The following is a 19,121-nucleotide window of genomic DNA, read 5'->3' as shown; positions in this document are numbered from 1 at the left end:
GGCCAATGGTCCCGCCCGTCCGCCATTTCGCCTTCCCCCCTCTCCTTTCCCCCTGCCTCTCGCGCCAAAACCTCGCCCGGCAACCGCGGCCAATCGCTTCCCGCCGAGGGCGGGGCGGGAGGGCGCTTTGGACCAATGGGCGGCGGCGCGCCTCGGGCGGGCCAATCGGAGGCCGGGGGCGGGTGCCCGCCAGCTCTCCGCGGCGCGCGCTTTTTTTTTTTTTTTGCCGCGAAATAGCCAAGGCGCGGCGGTACCGCGGGGCGCGGGGGTCCCGGGGCAGGTGGGCGCCATGTCGGGCTTCGACGAGCCCGGCATCTACTACAGCGACAGCTTCGGCGGCGAGCCGGCGGCGGACGAGGGGCAGGTGCGGAAATCCCAGCTGCAGCGGCGCTTCAAGGAGTTCCTGCGGCAGTACCGCGTGGGCACGGACCGGACGGGCTTCACCTTCAAATACAGGTGCTGCCGGCACCCCTGGCGCTCCCCTATAATTATTATTATTTTCATATATATGTGCTTTTTATATGTATATATGGCTTTTTTTAATGAACCAGCGCTGTATCTCACGGTGCCACTGCAAGTGCTGCTGTCCCTGCTCTACTGTCACACTTTAAAGCCTTTAGGGTGAAAGGTTTCCCCAAATCCCTGCAGGCATCCCTTAATTCTCTCCCTATTTTCCCCCCTCTCCCCTCCAAGCGGAAGCCTCCTCAGCAGAGCCCAGGGTCCCTATGGGTTCCTGGTGCTTCCTGCCCCGCAAACTTTTCCTGCTTGCTGCCTTGCAGAGATGAGCTCAAGCGGCATTACAACCTGGGTCAGTACTGGGTGGAGGTGGAGATGGAGGACCTGGCCAGCTTCGATGAAGATCTCGCTGACTACCTGTACAAGCAGCCCGCTGAGCACCTGCAGCTGGTAAGGATGGAGGGAGTGGGCGGCTTGGTGTGCTGACGTTGGCACGTCGTGAGAGCAGCCCTGGCTACACGCCGTGACACCCTCCTAATAGCTGAGCTGTTCCGTTTCTAGCTGGAAGAAGCAGCAAAAGAGGTTGCAGATGAGGTCACCCGTCCTCGTCCTTCGGGGGAGGAAACCCTCCAGGACATCCAGGTCATGCTGAGATCAGACGCCAACGCAGCCAGCATCCGTAGCCTGAAGGTGAGGTGGTTCGCTGCCGCCTGAAGCAGTGGGCAGCGGGTGGCAGGGCTCGCCCCATGGGAGTGTGATTGCAGGGGAAGCCTTTGATGCTTAATTCCATAATTCAGCTTATGGGTTGTACGCTGATTTACAGGCCAAGGATACTTCTGCAGCTTAAATCTGGCTGCAAAGAACTGTTATTTCTAGTCTTGTTATGGGGACATCATTGCTGTTAGTGATGTTCTGCATATAGCGAGTGTCCTTTCCTCTCTTGCTTTAAAATAAGCATAATTTAAGTCATGCAACCACATCATGCTACTATACAGCAAGATATGCTGTCAAGAAACACAGGCTATTTCCTTCTGGCACTGTAAATGTGGGGAGTGTATCTAAGAAAAAAATGTTTCCTTGACATCTTGAGTTCCTTATCCATCTTCCAAGTGTTTTTCTCACTTCCCCTTCACCTTTTCCCTTTCAGTCCGACCAGATGTCCCACCTTGTGAAGATCCCCGGGATCGTAATTTCGGCAACCCCCGTGCGAGCCAAAGCCACCAAAATAGCCATCCAGTGCCGCAGCTGCCGGAACACCATCAACAACATCGCCGTGCGCCCGGGCCTCGAGGGGTATTCTCTCCCTAGGAAATGCAACACGTAAGGAATGGCCTGGGGCTGTGTGTGGCAGGGTGGTGGGGGAAAACTCAGGGGGAAAGGATCCCAGGAGGTCTTTAGTGCAACCTCCTGCTCAAAGCAGGGCCAGCTGTGAGACCAGACTGGTTTCTCAAGGCTTGCTGTCCCAGCGCAGCTGGGTTCCAAGCACAACTTCCGAACCGATCCTATTCGGATAAAATTACCCAGTGGTTCCCTGAAAAAAAAAAAAAAAAAGCAGAGGTTCCGTCGGTAGGTTGTTCCAAAGCATCCTGTGAAGGCTTCCGCATACAGTAATGTGGAGGGTGCCTCTGCCGTCTCGCATGTATGTAAATCTCACTTCAGCACGCTATTTAAGCTGCATCTCTTCCTCCAGTTCCTTTTGCACAGGGTTTTGTTCCTGTCTTGCAGAAGACAAGATCTTTCCTTTATATACTTGCATTTCCAGCGCCTCCAGCATCCCTGTTGCTACAGACACAGAAGCCTGTTTTCTGCTTTCCTTCTTGACCTCTCCCTCGCCCTTTTCACTTTCACACTTTCATCTCTTCCATTAACAAACAAAATGAACAAAAAACCCTCCTGCCTGTCAGGCTCTTGTGCTGGCTTCTGCTTATCACAGGCTTACTGAAGCAGTTTTGGTAGCTGCCGGGAGGTCCCCCTTCCAGATTTCATAGTGGCTTTGTCTTTGCTCTCCACTGAGTGTGGCTGTGCTAAAATCTCCTGTGATGGGGATTGTTTGTTATCACTCCCTAAGCCATCCGCTGCCTAACTTTGCTTTCCCCTATTGCCCTTTGTACCTAAAGTTTTGTTCCTGCCTCTAGTTGCCCCATAATACTGCTTTAAGTTCCTGTCCTGGCTTCCTTAGTAAGTTTTTATCTTACTCAAACTCCTTGCTTCCACGTTCCCCCTCCTGGTGGGCTTTTCATCAAATTCTGTAAGGATGCTTTGCCACTAACTTCCAAATCCTGCTTTACAGCTTTTGATGCCTGCGTGAACCATGAGCATTAGGCTGCTGCTGTGCTGCAGCTCTCACGCTAGCTGAGCCTGAAGGATTGTGCCTTTGAACTCGTGCCTGCCAGTATTTATTTCCTTTGCCTTATCTCTGATGCAGCCTGAGCGGTCTTGGGGATAGGCATCACTCCTGGCTCCCGATCCTTGGCTGCACAAGTGGGTCAGCACAGCTCTGGTGGGGCGGGGCTGACACTCATCAGGTTTTTTCTCCCTTGTGCCATCCCCCCAAAAAGCCCTGCTGCTGCCTGCATGGAGTCGGGCGCTGACAGCAGAATACGGAGGAGCCAGCAGGATGCAGAGGTGCTCCTCGTCCCCGAGAGCTTGTAGCCTCACAAGGCAGCTACGCCGAGCCGGCGTCTCGAGAGACTCAGAGGTTGATGGCAGCCTTGTCATGCTGCTAATTGCTTTCTCACCACGAACCACTTAACGTTTGCCTCGTGTGTGAGGTTATAAAGAAATATGTCCTGTCAAGTCATTGAGTCTATGCTGTTATCTTCTGCGTAATTAGTGAATTAGCTCCCTCCTTGCTTGTAGCTAGCAGGGGAGAGGGAGGTGGCGGGGAGAGTATGCAGGGGAAGCATCGCCGTGTCTTTGGCTTGTTCCGATACTCTGACCTCAGTACCTGCTTTTGGCAACTGCTGGAGGTGAGACAGAGGGTTTGGTGAGCCTTTGCTCTGGTGGCAGTGTCTTTCTGACCTGGGAGAGGTGGGCTGCTCTCGGCTGTGACCGCTGTCCCTTCTACAAGTGCCAGCCCCCAGCTAACTTTCCCGATTGATCTCTCCACACAGAGAACAGGCCGGCCGCCCGAAGTGCCCACTGGACCCCTATTTCATCATGCCAGATAAGTGCAAGTGCGTGGACTTCCAGGTCCTGAAGCTGCAGGAGTCCCCCGACGCCGTGCCACATGGGGAGATGCCCCGCCACCTGCAGCTGTACTGCGACAGGTAACAGCAGGGTCTGCGGGCGGGCTGTGGCCGTGCTGACAATGATCTCAGGGTGATTTTGGTGGCATTGATCTCTGCTTGTTTGCTTCCTCCCGTGGCTGGTGTTTCTCAGCCAGGCTGGATCACGTGTGATGTGACCCCAGCCTCAGATGGGAGCTTCACCAAGAAGGGTCAAGAGCTGTAGACTGGCTTGTCCTTCTCTTGGCATTTCTCAATTTAGCTCTGACTTCTCTTTTGGCAGCCCACATTGCTGAGTGCTGGGCCTCCAGATTCTTCTGGGTTTGGAAAGAGAGGGGCTGATGGTTGTTGGTGGGACCATCCTTTTCCTCACCACCATCCTTTGCTTTCACCTTTCTCCTCTTAGGTACCTGTGTGACAAAGTTGTCCCAGGCAACAGAGTCACTATCATGGGCATTTACTCCATCAAGAAGTCTGCCCAGAGCAAGAACAAGAGCCGGGACAACGTCGGTGTGGGCATCCGAAGCGCTTACATCCGCGTGGTGGGCATCCAGGTGGACATGGAGGGCTCAGGTGAGGGCTGCTTTTGGCACCTGCCTGGTCTTTGGGGATAGCCTGGTGTTGGGAGAACCCCCTTCCTGAACGGGGCAGTCCCTCAGCGAGATGTGTACGAAATCACAGCCTGGGTTCTTCTCTTTTGCTTATATAGTGAAAGGTTCAGTCCTGTCCAGGAGGTCTGGCTTACCCTGGGTGCTGTAAACTCGTGTCCTGTGTGACTTTGTTTCAGAGATATTAAATGAGGAGGCTTCAGCCTGAGTCCTCCAGGGTATTTAAGTACTTTCATCTTATTGATCTCAGTGGGAATTCACTAAGCCATCCCTGAGGATCTGGGCTGAAGTCAATGGTTAAAATTGAGCTATGAATTTAAAACGCGCTCCTGACTGTAATTTCTCCCTCTTGTTCCTTCTAACTGCTTTGCCCAAGATCCTTGCTTTTCTTCTTTCCTTCTCCTTCCTTCACCCAGCCTGGAAGCACAAAGCATGCTTTGCTGGGATAGCAAATGCTTGCTCTTCCCACCCTTCAGACCTGGTGGCATTTGGCATGATGCAAGAAGGGCTTTTGGTGGCAGTGGGTTTGAGGGATACAGTGTCTCTTTCTTTACAACACCCATTTGTTCACTGTCATTCTGTCCTTCCCCACATAGGACACAGTTTTGCTGGCTCGGTGACCCCTCAGGAAGAGGAGGAACTTCGTTGCCTCGCTGCCATGCCCAACATCTATGAGACGATAGCCAAGAGCATCGCGCCCTCCATCTATGGCAGCGCTGACATCAAGAAGGCCATTGCTTGCCTCTTGTTTGGAGGCTCTCGCAAGAGGTGGGGAGAAAAAAGTCATTCAGGGCACAGAGCCCTTGCTCAGTCTTCAGGCAGTGCTATCAGCATCTCGCAACTTGTCACAATGTGTTTTTACTGAAATAAAGGCTCACCATGTCTCCACCATCTCTTCCCTGCACCCTGCTGCTCTAGGCTCCCAGATGGGCTGACCCGCCGAGGAGACATCAACTTGCTGATGCTGGGTGACCCTGGTACGGCCAAATCCCAGCTGCTGAAGTTTGTAGAGAAGTGTTCACCAATTGGGGTAGGTGATTTGAGGTCTCTGCTCATGGTGTAGCTCACTTCTTCCTTCTCTTCCCCACGTAGCACTGAAGACCATGGTCTCAGCAGATACCTGTCCATGCGTCTCCAGCTAGAGCAGCTGGTGGAGGTGTGAACTGCAGCCTCTGGTGCTAGCAGAAGGTGGGGTACAGGACAGGAGATGAGGGAGGGAAGGGGAAACAAGTAATGCCTTTCATTACGATGTGAGCCGGGCTCTTTGCAGACGTCCAAAGATGTGACCGATGCTGCTGTTTGTTTTTGAGCCTTGATCAGCAGAGAGGCTGGCTGGCCAGGACAAATGACGCTGCCTGCATCTCGGGCACAGAGCTCCAGCCTGAGCTCAGGCATGAAATTATATTTTCAGCTGTTTTCTTGTAACCTCCATTAAAGTCAGCCTCTGACTGCGTTGTTTCCTCGGGGGGGGGAAAACACAGCTAATGCAGCAGCCCACCAAACAATGAATCACTCTGTGCTTAATACCTGTATTTGTGTGTCTACAAGCCCTCGAGTGCATCACAACTCCTTAGTCCGAGGCTTGGGACTGCACAGTAATGTTGTTCTGCGTGCTTTTGGCATGCCCTGAGGGGTTTTCCCCCAGGGCTTTGCCCTTCCTCCAGCAGCTCTGGCCATGGTGCGGGGCTGTCTCACTCCCCAGCTGTGGTCGTGGGCTCCCAGGTGCTGTGGTGGCTGATGTGCTGTCCCCTTCCTCGTCCCACACACCCAGGTGTACACCTCGGGGAAAGGCAGCAGTGCTGCCGGCCTGACAGCCTCGGTCATCCGCGACCCGTCCTCAAGGAGCTTCTTCATGGAGGGAGGAGCCATGGTGCTGGCAGACGGCGGAGTGGTGTGCATCGATGAGTTTGACAAGGTAACGTGGGGTGTGTGGGGCCCAGCGCTCAGTTGAAGTTCACCAGAGGTAACTGACAGTGGCTCTTATTTTTATTTTCTCCCCCTGCCTCATTTTCCACCTTGGGTGAGAAGATGCGGGAGGATGACCGTGTGGCCATCCACGAAGCCATGGAGCAGCAGACCATCTCCATTGCCAAGGTGAGAAGCCTTCTACAGAAATTGCCTGGCATCCTGGTGCCAGATCCTCTCTTAAATCAGGGTTTTGGTTCATTTCCACTGTCCAACTTGTTTTCTTGCAGCATCCCTCCCTCCTCTTCCCTCTGGCTCACCCCTGAGCTGTTCAGTCCCTTGTAAGAGAACAGCCACCACAACTTGTTCTTGCTGGTCACGCTTACTTACCACAGAGATGTTCAACTGCTGGATCTCCAGCCACCTCATCCATCAGATCTTCCCTTTGTGAGACCCTTTTATATCTCAGGCACACTCCTACAGCTCTTCTTTCCAGCATCACTTCTGCAAGTCTTGTGGCAGCAATGACCTGGGCACTGCCCCTCAGTGCCCAAGGGCACTCAACCTCAGTTTCTGGCTCCACTTGCAAACTTGAGGGTAGTCTTGTATGTCTTTACCCTTGACGTGAGGTTTTAAATGAAGTGACTCGGTGCTTGGGTCTCAGCAGAAGCCAGTCTTCCTCCAGCTGTGGGTCCAGCCCCATGCAGCTCCTGCGATTACCCTCTTCAACGTGGAACCATTGCAGAGCAATTGGGCCCTGCTTAAAAGGGCTTTATTTAAATGCTTGAGGATGAGTCCTTGCGAACTGCTTCGGAGCTCTTCCTATGAGTTAATAGCCTTCTAGCCCTGCTGTTTTGTGGACGTGACCTTGACCCTGTCCATTTCTCTTTCCCTGCAGGCAGGCATCACAACTACGCTGAACTCCCGCTGCTCGGTGCTTGCAGCTGCCAACTCCGTCTTTGGGCGTTGGGATGAGACCAAAGGCGAGGAGAACATTGACTTTATGCCTACCATCCTGTCCCGATTTGACATGATCTTCATTGTCAAGGATGAGCACAACGAGGAGCGAGATGTGGTGGGTTGGGGAGTGCTGGCTCTTGTGGTGCCATCGGTGTAATGGGATCAGCAGCAGGGCAAGTACGTGGGAACTTACATAGCTGTAGTGTGGGGCTGAGAACCTGGGGAAGAAGCAAAGCAAGGTCTCTGCTTTGTCTGATGCCAGCAAGGCAAGCCTTCAGCCTGCCTTGTGTCTCTCCGCCACCAGAACTGGGCACAGTTGTTGGGTTGGGTCATGGGGATGCTTTATTCAGTGCCAGCAAAGCTTGGTCCCCCTTGCTCCTCTGAAGCACTGTTATCTCCACCTCATGGGGACAGAGCTTCTGAGCCGCTGTGCTCACAGGGCTGCTGCCCTGGCCCTGTGACAAGCCAAGCCAAGCTGCCGCCCTGTTTTTTGGGAGGGTGGCATGCCGTGGTCGGGTCAGAAGAAGGTTGTCTGCTGTCTGACTACCCCCTGCGCTCGTAGACGTTGGCCAAGCACGTGATGTCCTTACACGTCAGTGCCTTGACGCAGACCCAGGCTGTGGAGGGTGAAATCGAACTGAACAAGCTGAAGAAGCTCATCTCCTTCTGCCGCACGTGAGTGACTGGGTCACACCGTGCTGCTCGAGCCCTGCCTCGCAGCGGGGCAGCCAAGCTCCTGGCTCTGGGCACACGAGGGACACCCTGCGCGGGACACCTTCCCAGCAGTGCCACGTCCCCTGTCCCTTCCCGCAGGAAATGTGGCCCCCGGCTGTCGGCGGCAGCGGCGGAGAAGCTGAAGAACCGCTACATCCTGATGCGGAGCGGCAGCCGCCAGCACGAGCAGGAGAGCGACCGTCGCTCCAGCATCCCCATCACCGTCCGGTGAGTGCCCTGGGGCCCGGCCCTACCCGGGGAGGGGAGAGCTGCCATCATCCACCCAAACCGTCGGGGTTGGGTTCGAGTCACTGTCACCTAGGATAACGCTGTGGGGTGTTAGCGGGGTGCTCGTGAGAGCCCCCTGTGAATGGGGCAGCACTGGAGGTGCTTTGAGTGGGGTGGGTGGTGGTGGGAAGAAGACCCCCTGTAGCCCCGGTAGAAAGCAAGGAACATCCCCGTCATCTTGCAGGCAGCTGGAGGCCATCGTGCGCATTGCGGAGTCCCTCAGCAAGATGAAGCTGCAGCCCTTTGCCACCGAGGCAGATGTTGAGGAGGCCTTGAGGCTCTTCCAGGTGTCCACGCTTGATGCAGCCATGTCGGGCAGCCTGTCAGGTGAGGATGGGTGATGCTGCCTTTATTTACAGTTTCCCTAAAGATCTCTGAGACGTGCATGTGTGGTGGGAGACAGGCGCTCTGACGTGGAGAATGATGTCTGGGTGGCGCAGAGAGCTCACACAACCTCTCCCCCCAGGGGCGGAAGGCTTCACGACGCAGGAGGACCAAGAGATGCTGTCCCGCATTGAAAAGCAGCTCAAGCGCCGCTTTGCCATCGGCTCGCAGGTGTCGGAGCACAGCATCGTCCAGGACTTCATGCGGCAGGTGGGACAGGGCTGGGCCGTGAAACCAGGCTCCCCAGGCTGCTGCCCTGGGGAAGACCACAGCCCCGCATTAGCGACTGTGGCAGCTTCCTCCTGGGCTGCAGTGAGCTTTTCCCTGCCAGTTTCTCTCACCCTGCTCTCTCCCTCTGCAGAAATACCCTGAGCATGCCATCTACAAGGTGCTGCAGCTGATGATGCGACGGGGGGAGATCCAGCACCGCATGCAGCGCAAGGTCCTCTACCGCATCAAGTGACCTGACCCTAAGTCCCCCACACAGGAGGGAAGAGACAGTGGTGGCTGCCTGACAAGAGCCCTGTGGGGTTGGTGCTGGTGCCTGGAAGAAGCTTTTCCTTGGGGAGCCAGACAGCCTGGGGCCCCTTTAACCACGGTTTGGGGCAGCCAGGCTTCCCCTTGGATGCCTCACTGTTGTGTCACTTCAGTGTTTCTTTAATCTCCAAAAGCTTTTAGTTTGTATTAAAATAAAAGCTGGTATTGGTACCCTCGCTTCATTGCCTGGAGGGAGAGAGGAAATAAATGTATCCTCAGCCCTTTGTGGGAGGTGTGAAAAGAGGGTGGGTGGTTTATGAGCTGTTCTTTTGTGCTTCAAAGCTGCAGTTTGCTCATCCCTCCTTACTGTCTAACTGTTTCAGGAGGCAAAATGCATTACTCTGCACTGGGGACTTTTGCGCAGCCCTTGAGCCTGCAGAGAAAAAAAACACAACACAAATAACACAAAAATCCAACCCCAGGAGCGCACAACACAGGCTTCCTTAGTGGAATAAATGTTCAGAACCAGCAGAGGGAACTCGTGCCTTGAGGATGCTGGGCTGCACCCTTCAGGGGCTTGACAGCAGCCTTGTGCTCTTTGGTGTGTGTGCTGGGAGAGGCACATCATGTGCTTGGGATGGGGCCAGAGCTGGCTGGGGAGCCAGGTGTCCCTTCTGAGGCTGTAGTGGCCTTTGTGGGGCTGGCTGTGCCCTGGAGCAACAGTCTGCTGCTGCTCTCTATCCTCTGTTTTTTCAGATGGGTCTGACTCTTGCAGAGGATGGGATGGGATGGGAGAGGAGAGTGTCCTAAAGGCTCCATGCAGTGATGGGCCTAGGGAAAGCTCATCCAGGCTGTCCCAATTCCTTGCTGTAGGGCCAAGGGGGCACAATGCTCCCAGCCACCTATGTTTTACCTTGCTTTGCATCCAAGCACAGCTCACGTGGAAGAAATCCTGAGCTTCAATCCCTCGTGGAGGAGGGAGCTGGAAGTGGGAATAACAGGGCTGCATCCTCTCCTGGAGCCCAACGTTCCCCAAACTGCCACTGTCCAGTTGAAAGCATTCTGCCTCCCTCACAAGCTCCCATGGCCCTTTTTAAGCAATGTCTCCCCTCAAATAGCCAACACAGCCCCAAAACAACGTAGTGTCGTGGTTATTTTCCAGCTATGTTCTCTATGTAGCCCATGCAACACCGTAGCAGGTGTGTCCTACACATCCTGCAGCCCCTGCCACCCCTCCCCAGTACCACCACCACTTCTTTGGTGTTGGCAGGTGTGGAGGTTGATCATATATAAATCTTTTTTGTTGTCTTTTTTTTTTGTTGTTTTCATGACGTGATATGGAGCGGGAGATTATTTCTGTGATGGGGATCAGAATGATTGATCTCTTCGTGCTACGAAATGTGTTGATTATATGGTACGAGGTTATGTAAGTGTACATACAGCTTGAAACAACACTATTTAGCAATTAATGTATGCAGCTCCATCACAAGAAGTGGAGCTGGGCTACGCACAACTTTGGCATTATCTTAAAACTCAGGATTGCTGATTAGTAAAGGCTTGTTTTGAATTCACACTGCAGATGGAAACTTTGGGGGTGGGGGGGAGGAATACCAGTTCTCATTTAGGTAGAGTGGTAATTCTTGGAAGTATCTACCTTGATAAGGGATCGGTGGTCCCCCTGGTGAAGAAGACCAGACCTTTCCTCGACTGTTAGCTACTTGATAAAGGACTAGTCACGCTCCTGGTGAAAGTGATTTTTCGTGGTCATCCCTGATGTTCTGGTGCACCGAGACTTGGGACAAAGTCATTGGGTGTCCTTGGATGACCAAAATCCCTGTCCTCCACACCAAGGCCAACAGAGCGAGTAAAACCAGACAAACCTAGCCACCTCATGTCTCAGCAGTGCAGTGTTCCTTCACCTAGCCTACAGAGCTGACTTTGTCCCCTTTGTCCCCCTCTTTGGGCCAGAGGAGCTGTGCCCTAACAGCATGTTTCCTCTCTGTTGACTATGAGAGGAGGCCAGGGCAACCAGCTCGGGTGGGTGTTTCTGCATCATAGGCACCAAACAGGAGGTGTGCAGATCCTCCCTCTCCTGTGCTGCAATGCGGTATCAGAGGAGAAGGGCTTTGTTGAAGGCTTGCTTTGGGCTCCTGGCTCTGGGGCAGCTTTGCTAGGCTTGATTCCCTTTTGTCTTGCACTAAGCTAATCAGAACATTTCTGGGGAAATTGTTGAGCTCCACTACTGTAAAATCCAGCACAGCTGAGTCATCACATCTGCACCACTCAGATCTGCTCCATCTCCGCGTGAGATGAGAGCTGTTGCAATGCAGCCACATAACCTCTGAGCATGTTGTGGGTGTCACTTCCTCCACAAAATAAAACAAAACCCAACTGCAGAGTCCTAGGGGCCATTGCTCAGGGATGTGAGATAAACAGTGGCAAGCACAATATGCTGATATGGGCAACGTGAGAAGCAACCTGACCTGGTCTACCAGGCACTGACCGCAGGCAAGCAAAGACCCCATGGAAAGGCACAGGCGTGTTGTAGCTTGGGCTGCCTGCAATGTGGTCTGATGGGGAGTGTATCATACTACGTTTCAGTCCCTTTTGGAGGTCTGAGTAAGTCTGTGATCCTCTAATGCTGGGCTGGGTTCCCTCAAAATCCCAAACCATTGTCCCACAGCCACAATGTACAAGTACCTGCTACTGCACTTCATCCCATTTTGCCCATCCATTTGCAACATATGCCCCACTCCCTCCTGCACACCTCTGCTCCGAGTCTCTCCCAGCAATGCCAGTTACTCCTTTTTCTCCTCCTCCACCCCACCTCATGCCTCATGCTTGCTCCCACTTTTCTTCTCCATGGCCATCCCCCCCATTCACCTTTCTGGCCATTGTAATCTGTCCCGGGCCACCTTGCAGAGCTCCCAGTGTGTCTCCTGCTTCTGTTTTCAGGTCTGCCAGCTTCAAAGGCAGGCAGGACACTGGGGTAATAATGTCCTGGATCAGCTCTCAGGGCGTTCTGGTAGAAATGGGACACCAAGGGACATGCATCAGAGAATGTCCCCTGGACCATCTGCTGCTTCTTGGCCATTGCTTTCCTCCTGCCCTTCAGCTTTCATCTGGCCAAACTGTTCCATGTCCTCTCCCTGGTCATGATCTTTACCTCACTTCACCAGCCCTATTTGTTAGTAATCTTTTTTTTTTTTTTCTTTTTTCTTTTCTCTGACTGCTGCGTGGGAAATTTGGTAAGAAAGCACACAAATCTCTGGGCAGAAAGGCCAGGAAATACCTGATTTATGTGCCTTTTGCACCACAATTTTGGGCTCTCAGAATTATCTGCCTGTCTTGATCAAAGTACCCGTGAAATACTTGCTCAGTGGAAAGCAGGTCTATCCACAGCTGGCCACATGCTGTGCGCTCATCAGCATCCAGTACCTCTGCGGTATAAATAGACACCTATAAATAGATGTGTAGGCATCTTTCCTGTCTGGAAACCTTCACCTGATGGAATCTGTCAAGTCTCAAGCTGCACCTGGTACTTTGTGGGCTTCAACTGATCTTGAAGTTGAACTTCATAGAATAAAGTTCTATTGACTAAAGAGTTCTCAGTCAATATTCTCTCTATTGACTCCTTAGTCAATAGAAATAAGCAGTTAAATGCACACTGCTTGAGATATTTTTCATTTTTTTAGAGCAACTGTTGATAGGTCATCTAGCATACAGGCAATATCACCATCCTAGACCATCATGTCAGAATAAGGAGCACAATCAAGATTCAGTTACCATCTACTTGTGTTTCGTGCTGAGGAGGTGTCTGATGGTCTGACCAGGATGCCATACCCAAATGCAGTGCAAGAGGCTGTCACCAGTCTGGAGGTTTGCTTTGCCATCTGTATGGGCCCAGACGGTGAAGGGTGATGGCCTGGGCTGGGGAGAAATGAAGGGTATGAAGGGGGAACAGCTTGCCCAGTGCCACACGGCTCTCACAGACTGGTCTGTGGCAGAGTCCTGCATGCCAGATCTTTTGGCAGCAGAGCTGTTGTTATGGGGGAAACTCAATGCCCGAATACCTGGCTTCTTCTGAATCAGGCAATTAAAATATCATGGTTTCCACAGCAACATTGCTACCGCCACGCTGCACCAATATTTTACTGCACTGTGTTCAGGTGCAGATGCAACTTACAGTAATAGGCGTATCACAGGGAAAGAGGGTGAAGCTTTCCCAGCACTGAGATGAACTGAAACTTGAGGTGTTGGGGGTAAAAAGCTTCTTTAGGCCCAGCTCACCTGACCTCCTGCAAGACACAGGCCCCAGAGGTCTGGCCAAGGAGTCCGGCAACTTCAGGGCACCCCATGGGCAAATGCAAATCCTCACTGGCTGCCTTCATCTAATGTACAGCCTTCTTAGTTTGCTTTCCAAGAGGGTGAAAAATAAAGACTCTGAAATGGCCAATAAAGGTTGATGACAACAGAGCTCGGAGTTTTTCCTGATGAACATCACCAATTGGCAGGGAGGCGAAGTAGCAGAAGTCTGCCTATTTGTGGACAGGTCACCACAACACAGCCGTGTGTGGTCCTGCAGAATCAGACAAGGCAGATCCACATCTGTATTTCATGTGACCTGGCAGGCATGTTGCCACAGTGACTCTCCATGGCATGCTATCCAATCTCAGTGGGGAAACCAGGACGTCTGCTCTTTTGTCTTTTGCACTGGACAAAAGGGTAAGATTAGGTCAGAAGACCAGCTCAGAGGGAGAAGCCCAGCATTTAAGTCCCTGCTCTATGAGAAAAAAACAGAAAACCTATTTGTTTGTAGCTCTTTCTGCATGCCCCAAACCCAGAGACACACGATTTACAGTTGTGACCCCTTCACCTTTCTTGCTCCTCAGAGGATAAAATGGTTTCCTGTTTATTCCAATGGGCAGCTGTTGTATCCACAGGGGAGAGCAGCGTTCATGGTTAACATGGCTTAGGTCCAGACACATTTTACAGAAGTTGCTTTTTTTTCTTTTTCTTTTTTTTTTTTTCTGGGCCATCCAACAGCTGAAAGTCATGCCTTTGAGAGCAGGAGACTCCCAGGCAATTCTCAGACGCCTGAACATGGGAGAGGACTCGATCTCCCCATACTGGCATGGGCAAGCAGGGAAGAAGTTCTGAGGGTTTCCTCAGCCCCTGCAGCAAATGTCGTGTGCTACCGTATGTCAGGAGCTATAGGGTCTCCCTCTCCTTCTGCACCTGGTGCAGCTGTGCTCCAGGGATGTTCTGCATCTCCCAGGGGAGAACACAGTGCACTGTCCCAGGATCTCATAACCTTGGCCAAAGCTGCTAGTAATGAGCTGAGATGCCCAAAGCAGTGGGACATCCAGGACTGGTGAGGAAAACCTCCTGTAGTCAAGTTCTCTTGTGCCTGGGCAAAAGAAATCTGTGGACATAAGCAACCCCTGGAAATCATCAGAGAAATATTATCACCATGGGAGTCCCTCCGCAAGCTGCTTTTGCAGTCACTTGGAAAAAGAAAGTGTCCCAGGATGCAGAGGATGCAGCCCCTGGGGAGGTCCTTGCCAGACGTACGATTGCCATAGGCCATTTCTGGTCTTCTCCATCAACATGGAAGGGTCAATTAAATTTCAGTGCCCTTGGGCAAGAAGCATCAAAGACAAATGCAGGAGAAAGACAAAGCCTGCTGCCTCCTGCGTCCATATGTTTCACTTTTGACATCAAGAGTACTTCTCATCTTTGCTTACCATTTTTGCTTCTGCCTGGCAGGGCTGTGTTGGCTGTTTGTATTTTTAAATGCTACAATGACCCAGATTTGAAACAGGCAAGTGGTGATCCAGGCAGCAGGTTTCTATTTGACTCTGCTCATGCAGTCAGCTATGAATTGCTGAAATGGATAGAAATCAAAACCTAATCTCCAGTGACCCATACACGGGCATCAGAGCCATCATTAGTCTGGAAATGGGGCACTGAGACATGGGCTGCAAAGTGGAGACATGGTGAGAGAGCCCAATGAATCAGCCATGCCCTCTGGAAAAGCCATAACTGGTACCAACTCTGACTGTACTCGCTGGCTTTGCTTTTCAGCAGCACCTACAGTGTGAATCTGCAGGTCAGGGAAGATGCTGGCTCACAGGCCATGAATGAACTGAGGGCCTGGGAGAACCCCTATTGAAGCGATAATTTGTTTTTAGCATGTAAGCCAGCTGCTGTTGAGTAAGAAAGGGTGTAAAGGGTTCTGTTCTGGGCCCCACAGCAAGAGGTAGGTGAGTTCTGTACAGCAAAGATTACTCGTAAGGTCTTCTCTCTTAAAGATGCTCTGAAGAGTTTTGCCTGGCTAATCTGCATTTGCTGCTGCTTCAATTATGTCTTCTGAGCAGCTTTAATGAAATTAAAGCTACTTTTCCTGCCTGTGCCATTGATACCAGTTTGTGACAGCGTGGTGTCCCAGGTTCCGCTTTCAGTCCCTGTATCAGCTATGCATACCTCCCATGCTGTTGTCTTACTGCCATCTCTTGTCTGTTTTCATCACTTCTTGTACTCCGTATGCTGCCTCCATTCCCGTGGCACATACATGGCCTTATCCCGTGCATTTGCTCATCATTCACCTTGCCACCCCCTTTGGGGCCTCCTCCACTACTTGTTTTTCAATTTCAGGAAGAGTGTGGATCGGGGCCCTGCTGCCTGGAAAGAAAGGAGTCCCTGCTTCGGTGCATTTCAGGCCAAATACGTTGACAAATAGCAGAGGTGAGGACTGTAATGTGTTAGCTAGAGAAAAAGTGATTGCAGTGCTTCTCTGTTGAAGGTAAATGGGTTTCTATTTAAGCGTAAGTTAAATATCAGAGGAATGATGATCTTACAAATGAAACACAACACCTCCAGGGGCTTATTCCTATATGAGCCACTAATTTACTGTGTGACCTTCAACAGTTCATCCAAACTCTCTCTGCCTCAGTCTCTTCTTGTGTCAAACCATCCCAGTGACAGATTCCTTCCTTGGGGAGGTCTTGTGAGGACTATGCATCTCCACAAGATCCTCGAGGGATACATCAGAGACAAAGCGTTACTTCACCGGGACTGCATTTAATATTCCCCCTGATGTAATGCGGCACATCAGCTCGCCTGTGCTAAGCCTGGAGCCTCCCACTCAGAGACTGTCTCACCTGCCTCGTGCGAAGGCGTGTGTTGCCCCTCTGTAGCCACTTCACAGCACTGTTGCTTCCTCTCGCCCTGCTTTTCCTGGTATCTTTTTAGCCTCCCTAACACCTCCTCTCTTTCTGTAGCCTGCCGGTCTTCAAAGAACAGCCCTTGCCTTGGCACAGAGGGGCACAGCCTATCACTTCCCTTCAAAAAGAGATGTTGCCTCAGCAACCAAAGTTTTGAAGTCAGGCAAAGTTCTGGAAAAAAAAAATACACCAAAAAACAACAATTGCGATGGGAAATGACACTCAGGAACAAATGTACGACGTTGCCATGGCAGCCTGAATACTTGCATGGAACTTGGTGTTTTGAAAATATAAAAAGACTGTGCTTCAAGTGAGTCCAAGTAACTTAATGCCTTTGTCAGGTAGCTGCACAATGCCAAGTGTCTGGTGTTTATATTTTATACCTGGTGTGCGAATGATTCTATTGCTTCTGAAATGGGAGCGACTTCTGCTCTCAGTTCGTTGGAGGACTATTTCAGACTGCAGGCTTTGCTGGGTTGCCTGGCCTGGTATTGATCTGTTGGGGTTATTTCTGTTGTTTGAATTTCATCGGTTCTTGGTTGTCTTGGTTTCCATGTCTGTGTTTTATCTGTTATTTCATTTGATGCACTTATCCGACAACATCTGGGCAAAAAAAAAACAGCAGGTGAATTGTTCAAAAACATGGATCTTCTTCCTAGTCCTGCAATAATCCATGCCTTGCCTCTGGGCCATGAGGTGCATGAGAGGCTTTCAGGGGCCACAGTCTGCTTCATCCAGCTCCTAGAGCAGAAGTGATTTTTCTCTGTTGGACAGGTTTCTTCCCCTATCTGCAGGGAGGAAGAGGAATAAGTAGCCTAGACTGTATTCCAGTGCCTGTTGGATGGATGGTGTTTGCAAACCCAAAGGAGGGAACGAAGGTCACCTGAAGTTCTGCAAGTCTGGAGGACCATCCAGATCTGGAGCTCATCACCTATCTCTAGATAGGCTTGAATCTCCTGGCATTTGACATCTACTTGGTAGGGCTCCCTATGGCCTGGGAAGAGCAGAAAGAGAGAGGGAAACTGCGTTTTAGTGACCCCTTGCTATTACAGAATCACAGAATCGTCTAGGTTGGAAGAGACCTCCAAGATCACCTAGTCCAACCTCTGACCTAACACTAACAAGTCCTTCACTAAACCATATTGTTTTTCACTGTCTCAGGAAGACAGCCCTCTGGTAAAAGCAGTGCAAGTGAGAAAAGTTCTGTGTGATGCAGAACCAGAAAAGGGCTGATATTATGTGGACCAGCCACTGATCCAGTACTGAGAAGTTTAAATCCTACATGATTCACAGGAAAGGGAGGGGTTCTCAGCATCTAACTGAGAAACAACCTGGGACCCTGACACCTCAATTTGTTCCTTGCTGGTAGACCCTTACTGAGAGTTGGGCATGGGGGCAGTTCTCCCAGCAGGTAAAATGCCTTTGGCAGATCCAACCCTCTGCTGTTGGCTGGAAAACAGCCTGGCTGAGGACTCACCATGCTGCGGGTGCCAAGAGGCCAGCAATGGCCCACTGCGTGCCATCCCGGGTTGGGTACGTACACAGAGAACCATGCCATGGGGACTTCCCACTCCAGGCTGGACCACAGCTCAGAGGTAACATTCCACTATCATCAGTGAGGTCTTTTTGTTTTCCCTTGTCTACTGGAGAGTACGTTTCTATTGCCCAATCCACCCTGGCCTTGCATCATCTCTGGTTCTCTCTTTATCTGTGCTAGCCTCCTCCCCATTGCCCTGGGTGGTCTGGTGTTGGCTGCTCTCACTTGCAGGCTGTGCAGGAGGGGTCTAATTTGGAGAGGCTGTGTAAGGAGCATCGGGAGGCCCATAAGAGAGCAGGGATTTCTGTGCAACTTGGCAGGAGCTCAAACCACGTGCCCAACGCCTGCATCTCCTGGGCTCTCTTCCCCAGGCCACCACGCTGAAATTCCCACTCCCCTGGTCCACACGCACATCTCACCCCGCGCTGCTCCTCTCCAATTAGAGCATTAAGGAGATAGTTTATGTCAAGCACTTTGGAGAGGACGTCTCTGTTCTTAACTTAATTATTTGGCGCTACAAAGGTTTCTAGTCTCTCTTTCCCCCTTGACAGTTTTATTATGGAAATATTTTTTACTCTGGGCTCTCTCTTTGTTTCTCTATGGCGTTTACAATAGGGTCTTCTCAGTGCTTGTTTTCAGGTAGCTCAAATGAGAGATCGGTTTCCGACAAAACACGCAGCTGGCTCAGAGGAGAGGAACGGAGAAATGCCGACTGTTTCATAGAGACATGCTGTGCTCAGCTCCAGCACCCCAGCATTCAGTCCCCACACCTTCCTTTTCTTCTCTTGGGCCTGATGCCAGCAGCAGACTCAAGGGAAAGGACCAATCCTGTGCTCTGTGCCAGGTCTCTCTTCACAGCTGTGCCCTCCCCATGCTATTTGGGACCATGGGGCTATGACCTTCATCCCTCGTGGGAATGCCCTGTGGGTATGAGTCTGGATCTGAGCCCTAAGGGCTTCTCCAGAGCCATACCCACCAGCACCGCAGTATGCTGAGCCTCCTCCTAGCAATGCCTGGCTGCTGGCAGGGAGGACACGCCAGCTTTCAGAGCTGTGCTAGTTTCTGCTTCTTACCTACTGTTGGTGCAGAGCCATGCAAATGGCTGGAAAGATGTGGTAGTGACTGGGCAGATGAAGATGGGCTCCAGGCAAGGGTAGGAGGAGAAATGGAAAGTGGGGTCACTTTAAATATTTACTTGAAATGGAGCCCTTGATCTGAGCTTGCTTGATGTCCATGACAGTTTTCCTGGAGATTAATTCCACAGTTATACCATAAAAACTGTATAAAATCCATAATCACCAGCACATTTGGGATTGTGCCACTTTACAAGAAGAACACT

General features: G+C 51.6%; 1 protein-coding gene across 1 annotated transcript; it reads left to right on the top strand.

Annotated features, from left to right (window-relative positions):
* Nucleotides 1-210: 210 nt before the first annotated feature.
* Nucleotides 211-9,250, top strand: MCM5 (minichromosome maintenance complex component 5). Its single transcript, XM_035551919.1, has 16 exons — nt 211-456; nt 780-906; nt 1,018-1,146; nt 1,604-1,776; nt 3,570-3,725; nt 4,090-4,256; nt 4,888-5,059; nt 5,210-5,321; nt 6,063-6,206; nt 6,320-6,385; nt 7,095-7,271; nt 7,719-7,831; nt 7,970-8,098; nt 8,343-8,485; nt 8,625-8,752; nt 8,904-9,250. Exons 1-16 carry the CDS (start codon nt 290-292, stop codon nt 9,003-9,005), a joined length of 2,205 nt encoding a protein of 734 aa, XP_035407812.1. The 5' UTR covers nt 211-289; the 3' UTR covers nt 9,006-9,250.
* Nucleotides 9,251-19,121: the final 9,871 nt, after the last annotated feature.

This window comes from Cygnus atratus, chromosome 1 (assembly GCF_013377495.2).
Source record: "Cygnus atratus isolate AKBS03 ecotype Queensland, Australia chromosome 1, CAtr_DNAZoo_HiC_assembly, whole genome shotgun sequence".
Lineage (NCBI taxonomy): Eukaryota > Metazoa > Chordata > Aves > Anseriformes > Anatidae > Cygnus > Cygnus atratus.
This window is presented reverse-complemented; position numbering and strand designations above follow the sequence as displayed.

Bases quoted from the DNA above. Each gene is read 5' to 3' on its own strand.
- MCM5 (XM_035551919.1), top strand. From the start codon at position 290: ATGTCGGGCTTCGACGAGCCCGGCATCTACTACAGCGACAGCTTCGGC. The intron at 907-1,017 runs GTAAGGATGGAG...TTCCGTTTCTAG, and splicing joins CCGCTGAGCACCTGCAGCTG to CTGGAAGAAGCAGCAAAAGA. The intron at 4,257-4,887 runs GTGAGGGCTGCT...TTCCCCACATAG, and splicing joins GGTGGACATGGAGGGCTCAG to GACACAGTTTTGCTGGCTCG.